At 41.0% G+C, this 16,859-nt stretch overlaps 2 protein-coding genes across 2 annotated transcripts in view; one reads left to right on the top strand and one right to left on the bottom strand.

Annotated features, from left to right (window-relative positions):
• The window catches only part of DNAH5 (dynein axonemal heavy chain 5), a 255,165-nt gene that overhangs the window by 134,637 nt on the left and 103,669 nt on the right, over positions 1–16,859 (bottom strand). Inside the window, 6 exon segments of the mRNA XM_047799614.1 lie at positions 2,372–2,566; positions 2,901–3,088; positions 3,477–3,655; positions 9,989–10,161; positions 11,669–11,893; positions 12,900–13,112. Of these exon segments, the coding sequence (XP_047655570.1) occupies positions 2,372–2,566; positions 2,901–3,088; positions 3,477–3,655; positions 9,989–10,161; positions 11,669–11,893; positions 12,900–13,112 (1,173 nt within the window).
• On the top strand, positions 15,159–15,817 carry LOC125120209 (molybdenum cofactor biosynthesis protein 1-like). Its single transcript, XM_047768098.1, has one exon. It carries the CDS (start codon positions 15,220–15,222, stop codon positions 15,751–15,753), a length of 534 nt encoding a protein of 177 aa, XP_047624054.1. The 5' UTR covers positions 15,159–15,219; the 3' UTR covers positions 15,754–15,817.

Genomic DNA, 16,859 nt, shown 5'->3' with positions numbered 1-16,859 from the left:
CACTGGGTTTATTTCCAGTACTAACTCACCAATGGAACCCATACAAATCTGACAGAGACATAATGAATAAATGCTCATTTTCCTGTAAAAAAAAAAAAAAAACTTGCACAGTTAGTGGAGCTATAAGTTTTTTTATTGATAGGTTTTGGTTTTGTTTTTGTTTTTAGCAAATGGAGAATACCCAAAAGAGTCCTCTCCTGGACCATCATAATTTAAGCCTCAGATCAGAACTAATAAACAGGTTTTGACAAGGAGAAAGAAATCAATTTCCTCTTGGAGTATACAGGTCCCCTTGAGCCCTTCTTCATCAGTCATCCCTAAGAAAATATCCTCATATCTCAAAAGCTAAAATTTCTGAACCAGAATTAAACTGATACCTCACTCATGATCCTCATATAAGGTTAAAAGACAGGGGTATTGAGGATGAAGAAAAGTAGCTAGACTCCAGGATTAACCCAGAGAGAGGAAAAATAAGGGCAAATCAGCAAGTTAGGTCCGAGCCTTGTTATCCCCTTGCTATGTATTTATAAAAGCTCAATCACACCAAATTTCAGCACATACAAAGTGAGTAATTAAAAACCAATTATCCAGCCATTTACAGGAACCAGGATTCCTGGCAGTTCCTCAAAAAAATTTAAAATAGAACTACCATATGATCCAGCAATCCCACTTTGGGGAATAAAGCCAAAAGAATTGAAAGCAGAGTCTCAAAAAGATCTTTGCATATTCCTGTTCATAGAGACAGTATTCACAACAGCCAAGAGATAGAAGCAACCTTAATGCCCATAGACAGATGAATGAATAAACAAAATGTGGCATATACATAAGCTGGAATATTATTCGACCATAAAAAGGAAGCAAATCCTATCACATGCTATCCCATGGATGAAACTTGAGGACATACTGAGTTAAATAAGCCATTTACCAAAAAAAAGGCAAATATTGTACTGCTCCACTTATATGAAGTATCTAAAGTAGCCAAATACATAGAAAAAGAAAGTAAAAAGGTTACCAGGAATTGGGGGAAGGGGAAGAGTGGAGTTGTTGTTTAGTGGTATAGGGTTTCATATTTGCAAGATGAAAAAGTTACAGAGATCTGTTTCGCAATAATGTGAATATACTTAACACTACTGAACTGTACATTCAAAAATGGTTCAGATGATAAATTTAATGTTGTATGTTTTTAACCTCAATTATTTTGCTTTTTTATTTTTAGGGCCACACCTACAGCATATGGAAGTTCCCAGTTTAGAAGTCGAATTGGAGCTGCAGCTACTGGCCACAGCCACAGCCACAGCAATGCAGGATCCAAGCCATGTCTTTGACCTGCACCACAGCCCCCGGCAACACCAGATCCTTAACCCACTGAGCAAGGCCAGGGATGGAACTGGCTTCCTCATGGATATTAGTCGGGTTTGTTACCACTGAGCAACAACAGGAACTCCTAACAACAGTATTTTTGAAAACTTATAGAAAATTACCTATAGAAAAACTATAGAAATTACCTGCTAAGGCAATTGGGAGCAATATGTATCATTTAATATCAATCACTGGGAGAACAGAGCACATAAAATGTTCAAATTGAGTTCCTGCCTTCAAGGAGTTTAAACTCTAATTGGCATAATAAAATAAAAATATGAGCAAACTTTCCTAAAAGTAACAATGACCTGGAAGTGCTGGTGGGTGAAACTAATCAAGGAAAACTTAGCAGCATTAGACTCAGTTAAATCTGTGGGTATGAAGTGTGATTCACAGAATGTTCACAGGGGATCAGCAGGGGCCAATTGTTTTGTGCATGTAGACTCATTTCTTTTCCCAACGACTTTGTGAAGGAAGTAGAAATGAAATTAGAAAAGAAAAGGACAGAAGTCAATGATGTGGAGCATTTTTCTACATGCAAAAAAAACAGCATAGAAAAGAGAAGAATAAGTGAATGAAGGCTGCAAAAAGCAGAAGAAACCAAGAAGGTTTTGAGTGAGAGTGTAATTTAGGTGAACCTGTGGATATAAAATTTATCTATATTCAAAGAAGTTTTGATTGAGAGGTTCCTCAAAACCATGAGGACACATAACACATATTATGATGAATGCACATGTGGGATAAAGAACAAACATCCATATTCATAATTCTTTGGCTCTTAAACCAGATCAGATAGTATTCACCTCATTTCTATGCTGTAAATGTTAATTCCTTGCACTGTCTTCAAAACTATGCACATAAAACAATACTTGTGATCATACAACTTTCCACCCTGTAAGAATGAGGCATTTTGTCAACAATCCCAGTCTGCCATTTTTTTTAAATGAGAAAATTCCATTGAAAAGAAAATTTAAACATGGCTAAATACATAGGGACCTTCAGAAGATCATACCTGCTTAGAGAGCTGCTCTTCACACAGCTTGTAGAGCGTGAAAAACTTCCGGGCCAAAACAACGTTGTCAATGAAGCCACAACTAGCCAGCTTCACCCTGATGATAATCTGTCGGTCAGGGACCATCATGGCCACAGAGCGGAAGTTAATCTTCAAGTTTTCAGGAAGTTCCTGCCGCCCAGCATAGCCAGGATTCTATACAGAAAATAAAACTCAAGGATGAATGATACAATTACAGGGCAACAAGCACAACACATCAGCATGATATTAAAAGACTCATTATGCACATACGACAAATCTGGAATGACAACGGGAAAATTCATTTACATATCTTACTCTCCTTTTAACTGGAGAGACTAAGTCATGGGTTATTAATAGGAGCTCTGTGTAACACCAAAGGCTTTCAAACAGGAGTGCAAATTACAATCCTAATGTCCCTTCATGGAAAATAAGTGACACATGAGCAGAGAGATGCATGAAAACTGTGATAAGAAGGCTGAAGTTCAGTGGCTCTTTGTGGGCTCCTTACCATAGTTAGAAAAAGTCCAAATTCAGGGTTCATAGTCACATTATCTCCATCAGTAAAAATAAAAGACTTTTTACGCTCCTTTTTACATGTCAGAATAATGGAAATCTGCTGGGCTGCAACGGAGAGAACTGGCAGGTCGATACGGTTAAATTCATCAAAACAACCCCAGGATCCAGACTGTGCCAGTCCTTAGATGAGAAATTAAATAAAAAATCAAATTAGTATATAATTTTAGAAAGCCAAGGAAAAGAGCACTATGCAACTGCCAAGACAAGCCAGAGATAAGTTTGTTCAAATATAAAGCTGAAGAAATAGATCATACATAAAAAGCCCCCCAAATAACTCACAACGCGACACTTGATCTGTAGACACCCAACCTTCAGTGACAAAAGAACATTACATAGGCAGTGATGTTGACATGTGACCCACATGACACTGGTCAGAATCAGGTTTTCCAAGAAGTTTACAAAGTTAGAAAATGACAGTAAAAGGTAGCCAGTTGGTGAAAAAGAAATCTTAAAAAGATATGCCACCTTAGCTTAAAGTTCTCATCAAATAAAAAAATGCAACCCTCACCTTTAAAGATCCGTCCAAGTCCACGGAAATCCATCTGGTCAGAACAATTGAAAACCACAACGTATTTCCCAAGACATCGTCCCATATCTTTGGTGGTTTCTGTCTTGCCCGTTCCTGCAGGTCCAGCGGGGGCTCCTCCCATGCTCATTCCCAGAGCTTGAGCCAACGTGATATAACACCTTGGGGGACAAAGAAATCACTAGAACCACACCACTGGCATCTGGAAGATCCTTCAAAGACATCACAGTGACATGATATTCACACAAAATTAGAAAATGGAAGATCCTGGCCATTGTTCTACAGAACATTTCCAAAACTGTCTCCTAAAACACACTTATCCTGGTGCATATTAACATGTGTTGAGGAAAATGGAGGGAGTGGTCTAGGGACAAATAAGTTTGAAAACTCTTAGAAAGGTTCAATGGGATTTCTTAGGACAATTGTATTTTGACCTTCTCCAATTATGAAAAAGACTGCATAGCATTTCCAGAAATTACTTGGCAACTTTTTCACAAAAATCTACCAACATCTAAAGAATAGTATTCTAGGAAACAGATGGGGGACCATTAGAGTAGATTAATCCCTTTTGACTCTAAGAATCGATAATTTTTTTTTTTGTCTTTTTGCCATTTCTTGGGCCGCACTTACAGAATATGGAGGTTCCCAGGCTAGGGGTCAAATCTGAGCTGTAGCCACCGGCCTACACCAGAGCCACAGCAACACAGGATCCGAGCCGCATCTGCAACCGACACCACAGCTCACAACAACGCTGGATCCTTAACCCACTGAGCAAGGCCAGGGATCAAACCCGCAATCTCATGGTTCCTAGTCGGAGTCGTTAACCACTGAGCCATGACGGGAACTCCTAAGAGTCGATAATTTGATGAATTTGGGAACCAGTGGTCACGTGAGATTTCTTCACATGTTGTCAAATAATCACACCTTAAATCTATTTCTGAGAGTCTCTCCTAAACCTGCAAATACCTTCTACTGTATCTTACAGTTTGATATTAACAAACAGAAGATTCTGCTGTGAGAATACAAGTATGTCTGTGAAGGAAGACAATTACCCAATCGATTTCCCAGCATCACCCAGTGCTGTAAAAGGAGGTAAGCCATAATATAATGTAGTTTAGGGCTTTCTTATGGCCAAATTCTAAAGCATTTATCTGGACTTAAAAAAAAATGTCAAAGAAAATAAAGTAACTGTCCAGCTTGAAACGTGGGGGTTAGCAGTGAGCACGCCCACTGGAGGCCCTTAGGGTCTCATTTATTGGATCTGGGTTCCTAAAAATAGCAAGTAAAATGACTCAGCCCTGAGGCACACAGAGCCTGGATTCAAAGAAGATGATGTAGGTGTAAAATCAGGAGGAGGCCTGATCTCACTTTGAATCTGCCTTTTAACTCAAGGTCTTGTCTTTCCTCTTGAACTTGTGTCATCCCTTGCAGAGCAGCCTCTGTAATAACATGATGTATCATAGCTTCAGCTACATTATCTCCTTTAAACCCCACTGAACCCTGCAGGGAAGCTAGTTATTTTCCCATCTCACAGATGAGGAGAGAAGCTCACAGGGATGGAATAACTTTTCTCAGGATCCTGGTCAGGGAGCTGAGAGCTGATCCAGTCTCTCTGGTCACAAGCCCTCATACCGCCCAATTCTAGGGCATGTCCACACTCTCAGGGTAAGGAATAAATCTCCAGGAACTCTGGCTAGCCAGTTGTTCTTTCTGTCTTGCAAATTCTCTTTATAACTGGGATCATTTGGGTTTATATTTAAACTGAAGAAGTGGCAAGTTGTTAAGTTGCCAGAAAGAAATCATAGCATTTACATGAAAAATGGGTAGCCATGCCAGATGATTTATCCCTCACTTTCTACAATAGGTGGGATTTCAGTCCAACCATTAGGCTGGCACCCAAACCTTCTAGGACTTGCCTTTCAGAGATCAGCATGGACCTTCCAGAGCATCTTCATATGCTTGTTGACATAACCCTCCTTAGAGCATTCTACCTGTAGGAATAATTCACCCCCGCTTCTCTGCTTTCCCTTCCAGTCTCTTTGCTACTTTCAAAAATGTCACCATTCTTGAATGGGTTTGGACTTTTATGTGATTTAGTGTACTTTTAGCAGCTTTATTACAGTTTTCCGCCTCCCCATTAGATGGCCATCTAGTTCTGCTATCAAGAACTAGACCAGGTTCCCACTTTTACCTCCAGGTACTTGCCTAACCCCTGGCATGTAGTACTCTATGAACATTTGTTGAATAAATGGCTTGTGCCAGTCCAGCCATACTCTCTCATCTGCTTCTTCCTATCCCAGTGCTGCTGGAATTAGAGATGCAGAATGTGACCACAGCATCAAATGAACACTAATCTACCCCATGACCCAGAGTTCTTTGGCACACAATCTTAGTGTTAAGTATTCATAGCACTTGAGATGCATTTCACCACACAGAAATCAGAAGTGCTTTCAGTTCCCATTTCTAAACAGTATTGATTCTAAAATGCCGAAAAACTTGCCAAGACAACAGTACATGCATCAGGAAGGTACTTTTCTTTGTTGAGAACTTGGTTTAATTATAGACTCTTTCATTGCAGGACTTGCTTAAGGAGAAATGAAAGGAAAGGTTGATAAAGAATATGTTACCAATGATTAACTCAATGTCAAAAAAACAAACAACCCAATCAAAAAATGGGCATAAGACCTAAACAGACATTTTCCAAGAGAAGACATACAGATGGCCAATAGGTACATGAAAAGATGCTCAACCTCAGTGATCAATAGAGAAATGCAAATCAAAACAACAATGAGGTATCACCTCTCACTAATCAGAATGACTATCATCAAAAAGTCTACAAAGAAAAAATGCTGGAGAGGGTGTGGAGAAAAGGGAACCCTCCTACATTATTGGTGGGAATGTACATTGGTGCAGCCACTATGGAAAACAGTATGGCAAGTCCTTATGAAACCAAATATAGGAGTTCCCATCATGGCTCAGCGGAAATGAATCTGACTAGCATCCATGAAGACCTAGGTTCAATCCCTGGCCTAACTCAGTGGGTTAAGGATCTGGCATTGCCATGAGCTGTGGTGTAGGTCGCAGATGCAGCTCGGATCCCGTGCTACTGTGGCTGTGGTATAGGCCTGTGGCTATAGCTCCGATTTGACCCCTAGCCTGGGAACCTCCATATGCCACAGGGGCAGCAATAAAAAGACAGACACACAAAAAACTAAATATAAAACTACCATATGATCCAGCAATCCCACTCCTGGATATACAGCCAGAAAAAAAAAACGAAAACTCTAATTTGTAAAGACACATGCACCCCAATGTTCAAAGCAGCACTACTGACAATAGCCCACACATGGAAACAACCCAGCTGCCCAGCAACAGATAATTTGGTTAAGAAGATATGGCAAACATATGTGTATATATATGTGTATATATATATATATATATATATACACAGAAAGAACAGGAACAGGTTGTATATATATATATATATATATATATATATATATATATATATATACAACCACAAAAAAAGGATGAAATATTGTCATTTGCAGCAATGTGGACCTAGAGAATATTATATACTTAGTGAAATAAGTCAGACAAAGACAAATATTATCTGATATCACTTATATGTGGAATCTAAAAATAATTCAAATGAATCTATACGCAAAACAGAACTGACTCACAGACATAGAAAACAAATTTAGGATTACCAAAAGGGAGAGGGAGGGAGGAATAAATCAGGAGTATGGGGTTAACAGACACAGACTACTACACATAAATGGATAAGAAGGACTTACTGCCTAGCACAGGGTGCAGAGATGGGGAAGTCCACATCGAGATGATATTTAAAGCCACATGGGCTCACCTAAGGAGTGAGTATAGATGGAGAAGAGATGAACCCTGGTATGTTCTATGCTTAGTGGTCAGGAAGATGAAGAAGACCCAGTAGAAGAGTATATGAAGGGACAACCAGAAAAGGAGGAACCAGGAAAGTGTCCTGTCCTGGAAGCTACATGAAGAAAGTATATCAAAAAGGAGAGTGATCATCTGTACAAAAGCTGCTGATTAGTCAAGGAAGGTCAGAACTAGAAATGACCCCTGGTTTTGGCAACATGAAGACCTGAGTGACTGCTCTACTGGGGAAAGAAAGTGTGATGGGCAGAATAATGACCCCCCTCAAAAAAATATCCACATGCTAACCTCTGGAATCTGTAAATACGTTACCTGACAGAGCTAAAGGGACTTGTCAGATGCAATTAATGTTAAGGCCTTGAGATGGGAAGATTATCCTAGATTAACCAGTGAACCCTATCTAATCTCATGAGTCCTTACAAGGGGAAGAAGGAGGCAGAAGAGTGGGTCAGAGACATGAGATGCCCCAAAAAAAGAAGCAACTGGAAGCATGATGGGGTCTCAACCCATTGTTGTAGCTGTGAAGATGGAGGAAGGGGCCACAAGCCAAGGAATGTGGCACCTCTAGACCTTGGGAACAGCCCTTGCTGACAGTCAACAGAAAAATGGGACATAGGTCCTGCAACTGTAAGAAAAAGATTCTCCAATAGACAGAAAGAACAGGAACAGAAGGGAGCATGGTTCTGCCAACACTTAATGTTAGTCCAACAAGATATATGCCAGACTTCCAACATACCGGAATGCAGAATAAATTAATTTGTACCTGCTGTACAGCACAGAGTGCTTTACCCAGTATTCTGTGATAATCTATAGGGGAAAAGGATCTAAGAGAGGATGGATATGTGTATATATCTGCCTGGGTCACTTTGTTGTACAGCAATTATCACAACCTTGTAAATTAACTATACCTCAGTAAAACTTTAAGCAAAAATAAAATAATATAAATAAAATGATTTGTGTAGTTTAAGCTTCTAAATTTATGGTCATTTGTTATGGCAGTAATAGAAACTTTTACATTTTGCCTGAATGGAGTGAATTCGGGGAAGGACAAAAACTACACTTTTGAAGAATTCTGATGGGAGCACAGAAATGGGAAGGAAACTAAACTAAATTCATCGTAGGATTTCCTTTCTGGAAGCAGTTACAGCACATGGAACATTGATAAGAATGATCTGGTAGAAACTGAAAACTGAGGATGCTCCCAGAGAGAAAACAGCCATGCCAGTGGAGGTGTTGGTTTTTGGATGGCAGCACAAAACCCATCTGCAGAACCAGGAGAGAAAGCAGGCAGCACAAGGACAGGTGCCTTGGTTGGCAGATGTGATGGTGGGAAATGAGTGCAGGTCTCCCCTGGTGGTACCATCTACCTTCTCAGTAAAACAGGAGAGGTTTTTATAGAGGAAGGAAGGGAGGGAGATGCTTAAGCTTTGAAAAGAGAGAAGATGTGAGATAATTTTTACAAGTGTTTCCAGGAAGTCTCCACGTTTTAGGATTATTCACCTTTGCACTTCAAAACAGAGAAAAACTCAAAAAGGACGTCCACCAGCATCAGTAGGAATCAACCTTAATGAAACATAAGAAGGAATGCCAAGAGTATGAAGACGAAAACGCGAGAGGAAAATAACGCATTAGAATCTGCTATCCTCAGGTAAATGTGAGCACTTCATCTAGTAACACAACTGAGCAGGAGGAACAGCCTCCCAAACAACAAGGCTACTATGTCAAACTCGTACACTCTGTCTGATAATATTTTCCATCTAAAAGCCTGTCAAATTTTACATTTTGCCTGAGAATTTTCTCAGTCTCACAGCCCAGAGGCTCATTCCATGAAAATGATCAATATTCAGCTTCAGCATCTCCTTAGCCCAAATATTAATTTTAATGCTCAGTTATTTTGTCCACAATAAGTATTCACTGTCTCTGAGCTGCACATATGCAACTGGTTGATGCCACAAAGTTCAGATGAGACTAAGTGAATTAGAGGCTTTTAGCCACAGAGGGAACCCTCATGGAGAGAGCCTAGTTCATCTAACAGATGAGGATACTGGGTCCAGGGAAATTGCGGGGCAGCCCTACATAACACAGTGGGGCAGAACTAAGAACTCCAGACATTCAGGCCAATGTCTTTTCTGTCCCTTTTCACCAATGTTCCTACTCAATTTCTATCCTGCTTAAAAAAAAAAAAAAAAAAAAAAACACCTTAATTGTCTCTGTAATGACAACGGTCCACTAATCCCCCAAAGCACCCCTCAAGGCCCAGGGTGATCTGTACCTATTGACATATAGCAATTAATTCCCTTTTATCCCATTCAATATCCACTGAGGTCATTTAAACTTAGCCTCTATAAGAGCAAAGGCAAAGGAAGCAAAGTCTGTTTCAGTCACAGACGTCCTAAATCCCATGTGAAGACATGCGTTGTTAAAAATACCGAATTTCAAAGACTTTAATATAAGAGAGCCTATGAAGTCTAAAGAGACCATAAGCCAAAATCCCCTGAGCACCTGGCAAGAATAAAAATGTCAGGGTTGGGGGGGGTGAGGCTGTGGAGAGAGGTTGTGGAATCACAGAATCCTTCCATCACCTGTCTGTGAGAGGGGTTATGACAAGCCTGTCAGTGCAGCCTAAAAATTCATTCTGGTATATGAATGGCACATCTGTGATGTGAATCATCATCTTGTCAGAATCTTCATTAAAATAAAACCTGCACTGTTTCAGCCACTCGAAGTCTGTAGGGCTCTTGATATGCATGTGACACTGAAATGCAAAAAGTATATGTTAAAACTGAGACGAGAACTGTTTATTAACTCAACACATTAGCATTCACGTAGATCATAATGGGACGTAAACGGAACTACGGCAACCCAACTAGTTTAAAGATGTCAGCTGCATCACCATTCAACCTGATCATTCATTGATTAGCAAAAAATATATTTGAGAAGATATGGGGAAAAAACTTCAAGAGAAACCTCTCTTGTGCCCCTCCGATTTAAATCCTATGATCTATTTTAACAGTAATATGTTCTCTTTTTGGCCACATCGGAAGTTCCTGGGCCAGGGATCGCACCTGTGCCACAGCAGTGACCCAAGCCACAGCAGTGACAACACCAGGTCCTTAATTGCTAGGCCACCAGGGAACTCCAAGATGTTCATGTCTTAAATTTCACCCTTAAGTGCCCAATACCACAGTCCTAGCCATGAAATACAATCTATGAAAAACATGTTTGACTTACAAAGATGGAACTAAACAATCGCATATGGGGAAAAAAGGCATCTCTAATTATTATGACAAAGTACATAATCCATCAATTATTCTTCCTAGGATTTGCAGGAGGCCAAAATTTCTAACATCTAAGTGGCATGTCACTGGCCAGTAATGCTTTTGTCTGGATTTCTTAACCGAAATTTTAAGCCATTTTAATCATTTTTCTTTGACAAATAAGAAATCTAAAATTACCCAGAGCCCTTTTTTCTCAGAGAGGCAAACAGTGTGCTTAACTATTAAGAGAGGAGATTAGCACCTAACAGCTTAAATGTGCTGCCTGTATTTCCACTACATCAGAGCCAATCTTTCATAATCTTTTTTACATAATGGGGTGAGACACAATCCAAAAAATTATTATGAAAATAAGAGCTTCTGGCCTCTTATCTAATGTTGTATTTTACGGTAAAGGACAAATTTCATTTCTTTTCACATTTCCTATTTTCTATAGCTACTAAACTCTCTCTTCCACCCCTGTTCTTTTTTTAAAGGCAAACATCTGCATGACACCTGAATGTCACAAACGATATTAGGAAAGACCATTTGCAATCAACCACATAAAAGGCAGCAAAACTTGTTAAAGATGTGATTTATGAAAAGCCTTAAAGAAAGTACCAAGCGGCTTTACTAACAATATCACTTATTATTTCTATAGCAAGAACCTAGTCATCTTCAATTTAATAACCAAAAGGAGCACAAAACAAATGAAAGCTTTGCAGGAGGTTACATGACATTTCAGCATTAAAAATGATCATATAAATAATTTTAATATAAAATCTAGTTGCCTCCATGACACCTTAGCAGAGATCATCAGAATATAGCTAAAGTTTCAGATAAAGACTGAAAAAAAAATCTAAAAGATAATCCCTCATCATGAAGATGATTCTTTGCCTGAATTTTATCTTTTCTTTGAATTCATTCAAACTATTTCCAGTAGATAAACACAGATAGTGTCTACTATTTGCTTTTCTGTATATGCCACAGCATTTGTAAAGCATTTACCAGGCCATCGAAGATATCTCTTTGGTGCACGTGAATAGTAATTAAAGTCTCATATTTAACTCGTTCCATGGAACTCAGATCCTTTGTTGTCATGTCTATCAATGTGTTCAGTAGCTCCAGGAAAGACTGATTGGTTTTCTGCATGATTTTTTTATCAAACTTGGCATTTCTAAGGGCCTCTTCTGAATCCCGTGTCCATATCATTTGAATTCCTAATAATCCAACCTTTTGGAAATAAAAAAGGCTTTATGAGTGTGCATGGCATATGAACATATTGAAATAGAAATTACAATATAGTGAACAGTTGTGATTATTATGCAAATGTCAAACCATCCTTGAGTACATCAACTTGATACATTGTTTCAAAACCTATGGAAACTCTGTTCATATTGTTTACTTGACATTTAAACATATGTCATGTCCTCATGACATGTCCACAATTTTTTTCTTCTCATTTCGAGTCATTTTTCTCCCTAGAAAGATTTTTAAGCTACTGGCAGGGAAAGAATATGTCTTAAACCTTCTTCCCCCAGATTACCACAGGGTGTACACATAACAATTACTCACAAAATCTTTATTGATCACATGACTAAGAAAACACCATTTTCTGGAGTTCCCATCGTGGCTCAGTAGTTAACGAATCCGACTAGGAACCATGAGATTGTGGGTTCGATCCCTGGCCTCGCTCAGTAGGTTAAGGATCTGGTATTGCCGTGAGCTGTGGTGTAGGTCGCAGACGTGGCTCGGATCCTGCGTTGCTGTGGCTCTGATGTAGGCTGGCAGCTACAGCTCCGATTACCTAGTCTGGGAACCTCCATATGCCACAGGTTCGGCCCTAAAAAGATAAAAGACCAAAAAGAAAAAAAAAAAAGGAAAACATCATTTTCTGTATTTTATTGCTGAAACACATTTCTCATTTTTCTGGTAAAACACCATATGTTTTAAGATTTGTGCACTAAAGAGATTCAGTAGAAAAAAAAATTTAAGAAAATCAAATATCTCTATGGCACAAATATATATTTACAAATATACATGTATAAATACAGACATATAATACCAAACAATCTGTAGTTGAAATCTTTAATCTTATCTCTATCTAACACACCTTTATGAAAATCTCAATATCGATCTGGAGTTAAATTATAGGCAGTTGTATAGTTTACAACAGCCAATGTATGAGATCTAAAACGACTGTTCTGTAAAAAATACTTTTCAATTTCGATACACTGACCTGAGCAGGGAAGGAAGAAAGAAATTCAATCAGTTGGAAACCTGTTTCTTGAATATTTGCAGCTGCCTGGCGAATCACAAGATGTAATGAGGCTTGCGATTCCTCCAAGAGAGAATTAAGCCAAACTTCCACATTGCCCTCTGCCATCACAGGTTTATCTAATTCAATCGTCTCACCCTCTCGAGAGGAAATTGACAGAATGCGATCATAGATCTGTGTTAGGAGCCAAAAAAAAAAAAAAAAGCTATATTTATATAAAGAATGAATTCCTCCACTGCCCTCGTGTCAATGTTACCCTTTTCATGGAAAGTTAAGCTATATATTACAAAAGGCAAAGTATAATACAAAATCAATTTCAAAAAAAAATTTTTAAAAAGCTTCCATGACATCAAAGAGGGAATACTAAATCAATTTCAAATAATCTATCCTTGAGAGGAGAAACTTGTTTTCTAAGAGAAATGGTCAATACGAAAGTGATAATCAAAAAAAATCTCTAAAGTTCCCCTAGATGAAATGGGACTCTCTAAGAGCCCGTCATCCACACCACAAGATTATCAAGCTGAAATGAGCAATGACCTGGTCAATATGATCAATGCAAACATCTCACAAGGTAATTCCAACTCTATACTAAGCATCGTGCTCCCAGGAGCTCTTGGTTGCATGTAATATATCCTAAAGCAAACCCAGCTCCTAGTCCATTTCACTTTAATTCCCATGCAGTATGGCATAATAGAACATCTGGAGGACTTGGAGTTCTAAAATATGTTTGGTTTTTTTGGTTTTTGTTTTTGGCTTTTTTGCTTTTTAGGGCCACACCTGCGGCATATGGAGGTTCCCAGATTAGGGGTCTAATAGGAGCTACAGATGCCGGCCAATGCCACAGCCACAGCCATGCCAGATCCGAGCCACGTCTGCGACCTACACCACAGCTCACAGCAATGCTGGATCCTTAACCCACTGTACGAAGCCAGTGACTGAACTCTCAACCTCATGGTAACTAGTCGGATTTGTTTCCACTGCACCACAATGGAAACTCCCTAAAATACGGTTCTAGTGGTGCTCTGCTATTCACTGACCATGAAAAATTGGAAGACACATCTCTGAGCCTAAACTATTTGCCTCTAATTAGTCATCAAAAATCATGCCTGTGAGTTTTTGCCGTGACACAGTGGGTTGAGAATGTGGACTCCAGAGACTTCGGTTGCTGTGGAAAGTGCAGGTTTAATCCCCAGCCAGTTGCAGTGAGTTAAAGGTTCTGGCATACCTGCAGCTGTGGAGCAGGCTGCAGCTGCAGCTCGATTCCATCCCTGGCCTGAGAACTGCCATGTGCCACAGGGGCAGCCATAAAACTAAAAAAAAAAAAAAAAATCATGCCTGTCCTACTCTCTACTCTCACAGGCTATTCACACCAATTAAGCAAAATACAGGCAGCCCTCTGTATCCACGAGTTCCAAATCCATGGATTCAACCAACAGCAGATGGACAATGTTTGGGGGAAAAAATTCCAGAAAGTTCCAAAAAGCAAAACTTGAATTTGCCACATGCTGGCAACTATTTACATAGCATTTACATTGTGTTGGTATCATAAGTAATCTAGAGACCATGCATAGGTTACATACAAATTTTAAATACACCTTTTACATAGGGATATAAGCATTCATATATTTTGGTATCTGCTGGGGTCTCGGAACCAATCACCCCACAGATACCAAGGGACAACTGTTATGCAAACTGTAAAATAAATACAAATGTTTCTCATTGGTTTTGTTCTTCAGTAAGTGGAGTATTGTTCCCTTGGGCACAGATTTAGTTTGCATTAACACAGTTTTCCTTACCTGTGCACAGTAGTGATCCACCAAGAAGCTAAGGAGCCTTAAGTTCGGAGCCCCTCACTTGCACAGACCCTTCTAGGTCCTGAATATAATTTTTGATATAATTTTATAAGATTTAGGACTCACAAAACCAGGATTTGCCCCTAGTTATAGAAACCTTATGGCAAGAACAACAAGTAGGGAAAAGCAAAGCTATTTATTTTTAAGAAGTAATTGCAATGAATAAAAGCTAAAATGAGGACGTTTCAATTATCTTCAATATACAATCAGATAATGATTAAGTTTCACTCTAGGACCATGAAGTCCTGGTGGTAAAGCAGAAGGATTTGAGGAAAACATCAGGAAGACCTTCCTGGGTAATTCAATCTCTTTCAGCCCATGCATCCAGTAGATCTACTGGACCTGGGAAACACTAATTTTTTTTTAAAAACCATCAAATCCATACTGTCTTCCCTTCCTCTCCAGAGCGGGTGGCCGTGGCCTCAGCCATGGTCCTCCTGGGGCCTGTGGTCTTCAAGCTCGTCCAGGAGAGCCAGCTAAAGAAGGGAGATGCCCTGGTGGTGGCCCAGCTGGCAGGCATCCAGGCGGCCAAGCTGACCAGCCAGCTGATTTCTCTGTGCCACCACGTGGCCTTGAGCCACGTCCAGGTGCGGCTGGAGCTGGACAGCACACGCCATGCCGTGGTGATCCAGGCGTCCTGCCGGGCTTGGGGACCCACCAGGGTGGAGATGGAGGCCTTGACCTCAGCCGCCATGGCCGCCCTCACCCTGTATGACATGCGCAAGGCTGTCAGCAGGGACATCGTGCTGGGTGAGATAAAACTCAACAGCAAGACCGGGGGGTCAGCGGGGGGACTTCCAGTGGACCTAGAGCTCCTGCCCTGCGCACCCCTGGCCCAGCGAGGTCGAGAGATGGGATGCAGTTTCAGCCGAGGAAAAGACATCAAGTTCCTTGAACCCCGTCACCATTACCTGTCAGCCAGTAGGAACCTGAGGTCCGTCCACCCCTTTCCTGCTGGATGACCTCCCCTGACCTGCGAGGTCCCCTTTATTCAGAGAGGAAACCAGCAGGCCCTCCCCCTCCCAGGACCTAGGGGCTGGGAGGGGACTGCAGCGAGCTGGGCTGGATCACCAGACGCCCCCACCATGTGCTCTGTGGCCTCTCGGAGACTCTCAGTTCCAGACAGTGGAGCCCGTAGCTTCCACTGCTCGCATGGGTTTTCTCTTCTCCCACTTCCCTGGGGAGAACAAGGGCTCATGAAGCAGAGGGACCCACTCTACACGGGAAGGCGGCGCCCACACCGAGGATGTATGGTGACTGCCCTTCAGCAGCACCGCTGCCGTCCTTCCTGCATGTGTGCAGCCCCTCCCCCAGCTTCCTCTGAAAGAGCCAGGTGTCCCCTCCTGTCACCTGAGTCCATCCCGCCCCATCAGATGTGCAGGCAGTTAGCTGCCCATCCTGCCACCTTCCACTCCTCGGGCCCCTCTCCTAAGTGGATCCATGGGTGCTGCGCCAGGAGGCCTCCTGCCCCAGCACATCTCACACCCACCTGCCTGCCCACCCACCACCCACACCCCTTCGTCCTGGGACGCATCGGGGAAGGAAGAATGTTGAAGATCACCTTCACCCTCACAGCGCACAAAATAAAGCCACTGTGCCAACCCTGGAAAAAAAAAATCCTTCATCAAGGATTCATTGTGGCAGTTCAGCCTTTCCCATCCTGACTTTGTAAATGCTTCAAACACTGGTTTCCTTGCCCTCTTCCATCCCACCTCCTACACTGAGCCAGAAGATTTTTCGGAAACACAAATCAGGTCACTAATCTGCTCAAAACCTCTCACACCTTTTGTCACATTCATGATGAAATACATTCCATAGTGTGATGCACTTGGCCTTCTGGAATACAGTCCATGCCTCCTTCTCTCCCTTTTTCCTTTGCTCATCACCCCATGTTGCAGGTTAAACTGTGTCCTCCGCAAACACATGATGAAGCACTAAGCCTCAGTACCTGTGAATGGGACGTTATTTGGAAATGGGGTGTCTGAGGATGTAATCACGTTAAGCTGAGGTCATCTTGGATGGGGGCAGAATGATATCCTTAGAAGGAAACTTAGGAAGACAAAGGCAG

This window comes from Phacochoerus africanus, chromosome 1 (assembly GCF_016906955.1).
Source record: "Phacochoerus africanus isolate WHEZ1 chromosome 1, ROS_Pafr_v1, whole genome shotgun sequence".
Classification (NCBI taxonomy): Eukaryota; Metazoa; Chordata; class Mammalia; order Artiodactyla; family Suidae; genus Phacochoerus; species Phacochoerus africanus.
Note: the sequence above shows the minus strand (reverse complement) of the source record. Positions and strands in the feature narration are given on the sequence as shown.